This window comes from Poromitra crassiceps (assembly GCF_964638095.1).
Source record: "Poromitra crassiceps genome assembly, chromosome: 18".
In the NCBI taxonomy this organism is placed as follows: domain Eukaryota; kingdom Metazoa; phylum Chordata; class Actinopteri; order Beryciformes; family Melamphaidae; genus Poromitra; species Poromitra crassiceps.
Window position 1 is genome coordinate 1,906,780 of NC_139636.1, and position 10,000 is coordinate 1,916,779.

Consider the following 10,000-nt stretch of genomic DNA (forward strand, 5'->3'; position numbering starts at 1 on the left):
GGGTTCTTGCTCTTCTGACCTCATCTCCACCTCTTCCTCGTGGTCCTGGTTCTCCTTTAACGTCCGGAGCGACTGGGAAGAAGAAGGAATCTCCCTGCAACAAGAAACAGTCAGAAACAACAGACAGCACAGTTCAGTCACACCATCAAGTGACAAATCGGATGTGATCGACCTGCCAAAATTGTTGGCATGTCACATGTTCACAGCCTGGTTCAAAAAAACGGTTTTGGCCTAAAGCTAATTTCACCTTTCATAACAACTGTATAGTGGTGCTTTATGATATAATTCATCCATTTAGAGTAAAATAGACGATAGAAAGACTATGTTTTGGGTGTTATTGACAGGTCGCCTGTACAGTGATCGTGTAGCTTGCCAATCACGGACCAATCGCAGCTGCAGCTCTCTGGGAAACCCCTGGTATCGTGCGAGCTGAGGGAGACCCAAGATGGCAGCGGCCAAAATGCCAAACGCACACAACCTAATGGCTGATGTCACACACACACACTCCGTCCATCCCTTTATACAGTACAGGCTATGCTTATGACCCTATGCTTATGACCCTATGCTTATGCTTATGAAACTAGCCTCCACTTCAATCAGGGATGGGCAACGTTGATGATGGAGAGGGCCATCACTTTTTCCCCTCAATCAGATATTTTGAGGTCAAGGGACCTCTTTGAAAATGGCCATTCCAGTTTGTTACCCCTCGCAAAAATCTAGCCTAAGTTTAGCTCGTTATTTAGCCCCCTTCCTGACAAGCTAGCATGACATGGTTGGTACCACTGTATGCCTTAGGTCTTCTATTCAATTTCTCCGCTTAAATCAATCAATAAGGGATGAAAGCCTTGCAGTCCCCTGATCTGTGTGCTTCACGCTGTCAGTCTTCAGACAGAAACTTACCTTAGCACCTTGTAGCCCAGATAGACCCTGCAAGAAACAGTCACAGTTAGCTTACCTTAACTTATCTTTAGGATTATGGTTGTTTGTAATGTTAGTGATCTTGGATTGAAGCTTATTGTACTGTTGGCCATAGAAGGGACATGTGATGTAAGTGTAGACTGAGGACCAGCGTCCAATCACAGCCACTCATGACTGTCATCACAGGAAGAAGGCGGGACTTACCGGCAAGCCAACAGGTCCTGGAACCCCAGGGAAACCTGGGTACCCAGGGTCCCCCTGGAACACATCAATCAATCAATAAATCAATCAATCAACTATAATGGCAATCAGAGAGTGCAGGCCTCCGCCAAGGCAGATACTACAGTCTGATACGATATGCACATTTTATGGGTCGGATCAAAACCCGAACAGGCGGGACCAAAACCATGACCTCCTTGGTGGAGGCAATCTAGTTTCCAGAGTGCTGTGGATCAGATCAGCTGTACCTTTGTCCCGTTGCATCCTGGGAGTCCTGGTCGGCCGAGGGTTCCCTCACTGCCAGGGATTCCCTGATCACAGATCAATACTTTACACATCAATATCACATCATGTCCCTATCAATATGACGTGCTATCATTCAGTAATACAATAAACTATAGCAGGGCTGCAATGAACAATTATTTTCATTGTTGATTAATCTGTTGATTATTTTCTGGATTAATGGATTAGCTGTTTGGGCTATGAATTGTCAGAAAATGGTGTAAAATGCGGATCAGTGTTTCCCAAAGCCCAAGATGACATACATAATACATTTGGAGCAGGGGCGTAGTGGAGGGTAAATGCAATGAGGCAGAGAGTTTAGTCCCCTATTTTCAGATCACCTGTATCAACCAACAGGGTGGGCAAACTACTCACCTTGGATAGTTTACCCACCTCTGTATTTACCACTACACCCCTGATTTGAAGGTGCCTTTCCAAACACCCAAGATCGCCGTACGTGCATAGAAGAACATAACCTACTAAAAGAACATACTCAAACAGATAAAAACAGCAAGCATGGCAAACACAGGCATAGATAAAACAAGACAAGCATAGATTAAAAAAAAAATCTGGTTCTCTAATTTCCGTGCGACAGTATATGTCTGACATAATTCACGCTTTAGGGCTACCGGTATTATTACAGTATGGATTTATTTTTCACTGTGAGAAAATGTACTTGAAGTGTGTGAGAAGTGTCAATTGCTTGAGTCCACGGTCAATGCGAGAGTTGGCAGACCTGACAAATTGTTGTATTCGTCACTCTTGCGCATGTCACACAGCTGTTCAATGATATCGGTGCATGCTCTGGGTAGCCTGGGTAAACCCAGCCTTCAACGTGATGTCACAGGCTATGCCTGTAGCGTGACTGATAGCACATAGAGGTCACGTGGAGGCTGGGTTTACCCAGGCTATGCTCTGGGTGCATGTGACCACCAGATCGTATTGAATCACATCCCATGTAAACAGTTGACCCGAAATCTTCAAAATGATTGATTTCAATCAGGTTGAGGAAAAGGTGTGCATATAAACGCAGTTATTGAGTCTTACCGGCTGTCCTGGAGGCCCGGGGAAGCCTGGCTTGCCTGGCAGACCCTGACAGAAGAGACAGAGTGTTAGTCCAGACAGATACAGCCTTCTGTTGTGTTCAGTAGCTTTTAGCACTACATCTGGAACACAACTCTGAAAAGTGTTCCGCCCCAAGACAAAAAAAAAAGTATATATGACATATGAATTGTCAACCATGGACCCCGTGGGCGGTGCATTCAGAATGTGTGCATCAGCAAATAACGGATGCACGCTAGTATGACGTAACTTTCGTCACAGCCCAGCCAATCAGATTTCTCCCACAGCATCTTGAGGGATCACCATCTTGGCTTCCAGAAAGTTGACATGTGATTCTTCAGACCCTCCGTCGCTGGAAGGTTGCTAACGTACGACGTTGGGTCTGACCACGTGAGACTAAGTTGAAGCCGTCTATATCAGTGATACTCAACTTACGGCCCGGGGACCAGATGCTGCCCGCGACAGGGTGCAGAGTGGCCCCCCGACCATTTTTTTTTATTCACAATGAAAACTAATCAAGTTTGACCAGCTAAATTGTCAATTATGGCCATCTGCTCGCCACCCAGGCACTTACAGTAGGCTATATGTACTTAACTAACTTAACTTAACCTAACTAACTAACTATCCTGTGTGCGCAAAATTGTGAGACTAAACTCCGGCTGACACCACAAAAACCTAAAATCCGCTAGAGAAAAATGAACATGAATGTTTGTTTATTAACTGGCCCCTGGCCTCCTGTCATTTTGCAAAAGTGGCCCCCGGGCCCCCCGGAAATGCCTTGGTGAGTATGCCTAAACCAGAAAGGGGCGTGACTTTGGCTCTCTCTTTCATCATCAGTGATCAAATCATGTTGTTGTTTCAGTTTGTGATACTGCTGTGCTCCATAATACAGTTGTATTATTGATGTTAGGCCTCTAGCTTCTAAATACAAGACAGACTGGCTGTCATCATCACTGGAAAGCAGAGGAACCAATCCATTCATACCCGAGAGCCTTTGAATCCTGGAGTTCCTGCCACACCCAGCTGGCCCTGTGTACACAAATAGACAATTCATGCAGCTAGCATCACATACAGCTAACGCTAGCATAACATATGGCTAACATATAGTATCACATACAGCTAACATAACATATGGCTGGCATACAGCTAGCATAACATATGGCTGACATACAGCTAGCCTAAAATATGGCTAACATACAGCTAGCATCCAGCTAGCATAACATAATGGCTAACATACAGCTAGCATCACATAGCATAACATACCAGCAGTTCCACCAGCAGGTCTCTCCACATACTTTTGGCCGTGTAGTGTGGCTATCTCTTTTTTATTGTTATATAGTGTGGCTAATACACACCAAGCTAATTCACAGATAACATCACACACGCGCCCCCCCTTCACCACACACACACACACACACACACACACACACACACACACACACACACACACACACACACACGTACATATTTTTATATTTGCTACCTTGGCTCCAGGGGGCCCGGGGTGGCCCTCGTTTCCAGGGTAACCGACCACTCCAGGAAGTCCGTCGTATCCGGGGTAACCCGGCTCGCCCTGCGGGGGACAGAGCAGATCCCAGGTCAGTTTACACTCTCAGAAATAGGGGTAGGAGTCCATTTCTGTCCCCCAAGGTACAATCTACACTAATGTACCAGTACCCCCTCCAGGGTGTTGGATCTCAAGCTGTGTACCTTTTTGAGGGCCAAAATGTGTTGTTCCCAAACTGTAAGGTACATACATACCTTATGTACATACATACCTTATGTATGTATGGTACATACATATAGCCTACCATTTCTTCTAAATGACAGCTTCAGTTGCTACAGCGTTGAACTATGGTAAGGTTTGAGTCTTGTCACAGTGTGACATTGTTTAAAAATGTCATTGTATTAAAATAAAGAAAAGTGTGTGGCTTTACTGCCTTATTTATACATTTGTACTTTTAAAGACATTATGTTTAAAAAATATTGTTTAGAAATTAAATTGCGATGTGAAAATTATTTCATGAATTCTGATAAGTTAGGTTTAATTTGGTATTTTGGGTGCGTTTGGAAATAGCAGTCCGAGCGCCCAGAGCGCACACTGGACCGTTGGGAGCGCCGTTGTAATGTACCGTACCTTCGCGCTGTCATTTCAGTGTAGATGTGGATTTACGAACGCACCCTTTGTCTTATGTTAACACATTGACTGCCAGCCGTTTTTTTTTTACTGTAGGTAGTAGGGATGTCAACGGTTAACCGTTAATCGATTAACCGTCGCTAACGTCGTTGTTCGGTTATTGCTGTCGGTCTATCAGTTAATATTAATTTTTTTTTTTTTTTTTTTTGTTTTTTTTTTTTTTGTTGGTCTATTTACTCAATGAGCTCATGCCCAAACAAGGCGTGTCTATTTAGATGCTGAAATGTTAATGCTTTTTGTGTTAGAAATTCTAACACAAAAAGAATTTGTGTTGAAATGTTGATGCTTTTTGTTAATGCTTGTTAATGCTTTTTGTGTTAGAAATTCTAACACAAAAAGCATTAACATTTCAGCATCTAAATAGACACGCCTTGTTTGGGCATGAGTTCATTGAGTAAATAGACAAAAAAAAAAAAAAAAAAAAAAAAAAAAATTATATTAAAAAATTATGAATTAACCGATAGGTTAATCGATTATTAGCGTCGGTTAATCGAAAGTGAAATTAACCGAAAATTGACATCCCTAGTAGGTAGCTTCTGCCAGGCCTTTTTTTGAGGATTCTGGCTCATTTTACAAGAGCCGAGCATAATTTTCTGGTTGGACTTTGTGAACACAAAGTTCAGAAAAGTACTAATAGAATGTGTGCTTTCTCTGTCTAAAAGAGTTAGTTTGTAGAGTTAGTAGTTATGTAGATATTAGCCATTGAGTACAGCATGGTTTCAGCGTCTGGAAATTTATTCAGAGATAAATGGCTTTTTGTGAAATTCGATAGAACAGTCACTTTAACCATTCATTTTTGGCATCAGTAAGACCGTCAGACATTCTAAACAATAGTTTTGAACAGTAATTTCCTCCATAACAGCAGGAAACACCCCTCTCATTCAAACTCCTCCCTCCGTGTGTCTTCTCCTCCTTCCTCCTGGCTCTACAGCGGGCGTGTCAGAAGCGCGTTGCTGCTGCCTGCCTGCCTGCCTGCGTGCCTGCCTGCCTGCTTGCCTGCGTGCGGACGTCCTTGTGCGAGTCAAGATGGGCCGGGGAATGCGTGGGCGATGGGCAGATGTTGATTCTGGCCTTTCTGAGGTGTTTCAAAGTGTGTTTCACCTATAATCTATTTTGCAAATCGCTCTCCGCTCTCTGTGTGCTGCTGCCTGCGCGGCCGCTCTCGGGCAAGACAAGTCTGGATTACTGTAAAATCGCCTCGCCATTTCCTTGAATGGCTTGCTCCCGCGGCAGTTTTTTCTTTGATTTCGCTCGTCTGGGGGAGCACTGTCAACACTTAGTGGGTCGGTAAAATAGATTATACACATTCAATACCTCCAATAATTGTATAGGAGACGTAAAAGGGATTGATCAACGCCCCACCGTCAAAAAAAAAAAAACGATTTTTTTTGACGTATCAATACGTCGCTGGCAGTCAACGGTTGGATTCTGCTTGACGTATCAATACGTCGTTGGCAGTCAACGTGTTAAAAAAAACAATATAAATATAATATTTTATTATTTTGTTTGAGTTTATTTATATTTTGTATATTTAATATACAAATATTATACTATATATTTTATATACCCTGTAAAAGCCAATTGTGTACCCTTTTTAAAAGTATTTTCTAACAGAGCCATCAGCAGGCGTGTCAGATCCCAGGTAACGCAGGTGTGAACCAGACTCTGGCTCCAGTCTATATAGAGGTTCACATACATGAACATACCTGGACCTAGATCACAGACTTCACACCTGGGTGGTCTTTACTTAGTCACAGCAGTATAGCAACCACATCAGACCCACATGAGAGTTCAGTCCCAGGCTGAGTTGGTTCTAGTTGTCAGGTTTGACTGTGCTGTCTGACTCTGTCCACCAGAGGGGGGCACAGCACTGTTCCCTTTAGATCCAAACAGTCAGATCTAAAGGTCAAGAGAAGCAACACTGACTGACTAGGTCAGGGATATTCAATTAAAATTCAAATAGGTCCAGTTCGAGAAAATTTCCTCAAGTAAAGGTCTGGGACAATAGTATCAACGTCTATGTAGTCAACACTGTAAATCAAATAAACATTAACAATGTTTATTTTCAGTTTTCACATTTAACTGGAGGGATTATAAATAATAAATAGCCTACTCTAATAAACCAAAAAGTTACTTTCTCATTTCAAGTAAAATAAGGGCTGCTTTTAAAAATAACAAGAGCTTTGGAAAAATGTGCATCTTAAAAGAGTGCTTTAATTTTAGATCAAATAAGTTTCCCCTTTTCTTACTCTTAACTCAATTTCACACAGAGTTAACACATCTTAACAAGTAAACAGCTTTAATGTGTGTTTAGCAAGATAATCTTCACAAATGAACAGTTTTTTTTGAATGATTTCTGAAGTGTTTTCAAAAAGCATGATCACATTTACACTTCAAAAATCATCACAGTGGTGTTCATTTGTGAACAAACGTCTCAGTTTCATGAACCTTTGTTAACCAAAACCCCCAGACAAAAGTCCCATTGAGTTCCAGACAAGGGAACCAGGCGAGGCTAGCTTCCGGGTTGGCCTATCAAAAGACATCATCCATCCCTGTGGTACTCGATGAGCAGCAGGGCGACAGCAAGGGAAAACTGGAGCACACCTGGCTCAAGGTGGGTGGCCATCTTAGTGTCTGTTCCGTTTTGGGACAAACTCTTCATTTGAAGTCTCTGGGTGCACGAAACAGACGCTTTCATGTCCGAGGACCACCTTCCCAAATAAATGATAGGCTATCATTCTGATATCTTGATGTGACAGGCCCTCCTCGGCCCACTAGATGGCACTCTGAGCCCACCAGTGGGCCAGCGGCCGAGTGGTTGAGAAACACTGTGTGATTGCTAAGAGACAGATGTGTTGTGTACAGTGTTGGGCAGTAACTTGGTGACATAATGTTATTATTTCCCCAGTAACTAATGTAAGGTATTACAATTTCCAAAAAGTGATTGTATTACAGTTACTAATTCAAGACAATTCAAGACACACACACAGTTGTGTGTGTGTGTGTGTGTGTGTGTGTGTGTGTGTGTGTGTGTGTGTGTGTGTGGAATGCATTTGTAATTGCACAACTGTGATGTCACTTGAGCATCTGTGATGTAATTGGTGATGTAATAAATCCTTACTGGCTGAGGCTATATAAGTCGTGGGAGTATAGGTAGCGAGACATAGTGGGCTCTGTCTGTGGTGGTGTCAAGGGGAAAAGGTACGAGATTTGTAGTCTTAATATAAAATTGGGTAAGTGGTATCTGTCTTGTCAGTCACGATTTGTGATGGAAGTGATGTCACTCGGGCGTGTGTGTGTGTGTGTGTGTGTGTGTGTGTGTTTGGGTTTGGGTAAGTGGTGTCTGTCTGTCTGTGCCTGGTGCGATGTCAGTCAAGATTTGTGACGGAAGTGATGTCACTCGAGCAATTGTGATGTCGTTAGTGATGTCACTCGAGCAATTGTGATGTCATCAGTGATGTAATAAATACTTCCTGGCTGAGGCTATATAAGTGGTGGGAGGACAAGGGTGCAGGAGGGAAATTTCGTTTCTCCAGATTCTCCACCCTAGAAATCGCATGCACGGAGCGCGCAAGATTTCTAGTCTTCTTAGTTTAAATTGGCTAAGTGGGTGGTGTCTGAGTGTCTGTCTGTCAGTCACGTAAGTGATGGAAGTGACATCATCAGTGAGGTGGGTAGCAGTGTATAAGTGGGCGGTGTCTGTCAGTCATGAAAGTGACGGAAGTGACATCATCAGTGAGGTGGGGTCACTCGAGCAGTTGTGATGTCATCAGTGATGTCACTTGAGAATTTGCCCAACTGTGATGTCATCAGTGACGTCACATGAGCAACTGTGACTGATTAAGGGCCGATGGCGCACAATTGCCCAACTGTGATGTCACGGGCACTCTACAGTCACCACCCTAGAAATCGAGCACGCAAGATTTTCTAGTTAGTAAAAATTTTGCAGTTTGGCTGATTGCCAATTCCTCCTATAAGGTTAATTATTGTTCCAATAAAGTGGATTCAGTTATAAAAGGAGCCGGCTAATCAGGTTCTCACTTTATGGAAGGGGAGTAGCTAAAGTAATAGTAAAGTAACGAGTAACGTAACTAATTACTTGGGGTGTAATAAAATAATAATGAAGTAATAAGTAAAGTAATTGTATTACTTTTTAAAGGAGTACTCAGTAATAGCTAACTTGCATTGGTTGTGTAGAAGTGTACAGTAGATGTGCTCACCTTTTGACCTTTGACCCCATCACAGTGACAGGCAGCCGAGCCGCTGCAGTGACACGCCTGGAGAGACATGACAACATGACAAAGACAGCTGTGATGTCACGCCTGGAGAGACATGACAACATGAGAAAGACAGCTGTGATGTCACAGTGACACGCCTGGAGAGACATGACAACATGAGAAAGACAGCTGTGATGCAGTGACACGCCTGGAGAGACATGACAACATGAGAAAGACAGCTGTGATGTAGTGACACGCCTGGAGAGACATGACAACATGAGAAAGACAGCTGTGATGTCACAGTGACACGCCTGGAGAGACATGACAACATGAGAAAGACAGCTGTGATGTCTGTTTGCATCAGCAGTGACACGCCTGGAGAGACATGACAACATGAGAAAGACAGCTGTGATGTCTGTTTGCATCAGAAAACTTTGTCTCATATACTTTGTAATCAATTAATTCTGTTAATTAGCTTATTGCAGACAGGTCCTCACTTTGAGTTTCTGATTTCTGTGTGGTGCTGATGGACAGCTCCTTTTATCATTCATATAAAAGTGCTCTGAGAACACATTGGGCTAAGCCTAAATGCAAGCGCAAGGGCAAATCTTTGCTAGTTTCTAGCACTCAAAATCTTTTTGGTTGTAGTTGTTGCTTCTTTCAGTTACCACTGAATCACTGAACACGTCCTTTGATGTACTAAAAGGGGGATTTTGATTTGCCCTTGCACTTGAGCATAAGATATAGCCCATTATCTGACCTCCATACTCCATACCCACCCAGATGTGGGCCACAAAACATTTTTGAGATTTTCAAGTGGGCCATGAGTCGGAAAAGGTTGGGAACTAGAGCCTATGGACCCATTTCACCTGTGTTATTTCCTGCTTTACCACCTCAAAAGGTTGCTGTGAAATGAGCCTATAGAGGTCTGGAGGTGTCTGCTCTGCTGGTGGAACAGCTGAGATCAATTGATAACATCGAGAGAAAACACACACACACACACACACACACACACACACACACACACACACACACACACACACACAATGAGGCTGTGAAGCAGTGAGGAATGCTGGGAGATGGAGGAGATAAAGCCAGGGTATTC

The 10,000-nt window shown here is 43.1% G+C and overlaps 1 protein-coding gene across 1 annotated transcript in view; it reads right to left on the bottom strand.

Moving 5' to 3' along the window:
• The window catches only part of col4a3 (collagen, type IV, alpha 3), an 83,725-nt gene that overhangs the window by 66,933 nt on the left and 6,792 nt on the right, over nucleotides 1–10,000 (bottom strand). The window contains exons 2-9 of the mRNA XM_083654135.1: nucleotides 8,899–8,955; nucleotides 3,965–4,054; nucleotides 3,466–3,510; nucleotides 2,467–2,511; nucleotides 1,386–1,448; nucleotides 1,123–1,176; nucleotides 901–927; nucleotides 20–94 (exon numbers count right to left, since the gene is read on the bottom strand). Coding sequence (XP_083510261.1) covers nucleotides 20–94; nucleotides 901–927; nucleotides 1,123–1,176; nucleotides 1,386–1,448; nucleotides 2,467–2,511; nucleotides 3,466–3,510; nucleotides 3,965–4,054; nucleotides 8,899–8,955 — 456 coding nt within the window. The remainder of the gene's footprint in view (nucleotides 1–19; nucleotides 95–900; nucleotides 928–1,122; nucleotides 1,177–1,385; nucleotides 1,449–2,466; nucleotides 2,512–3,465; nucleotides 3,511–3,964; nucleotides 4,055–8,898; nucleotides 8,956–10,000) is intronic.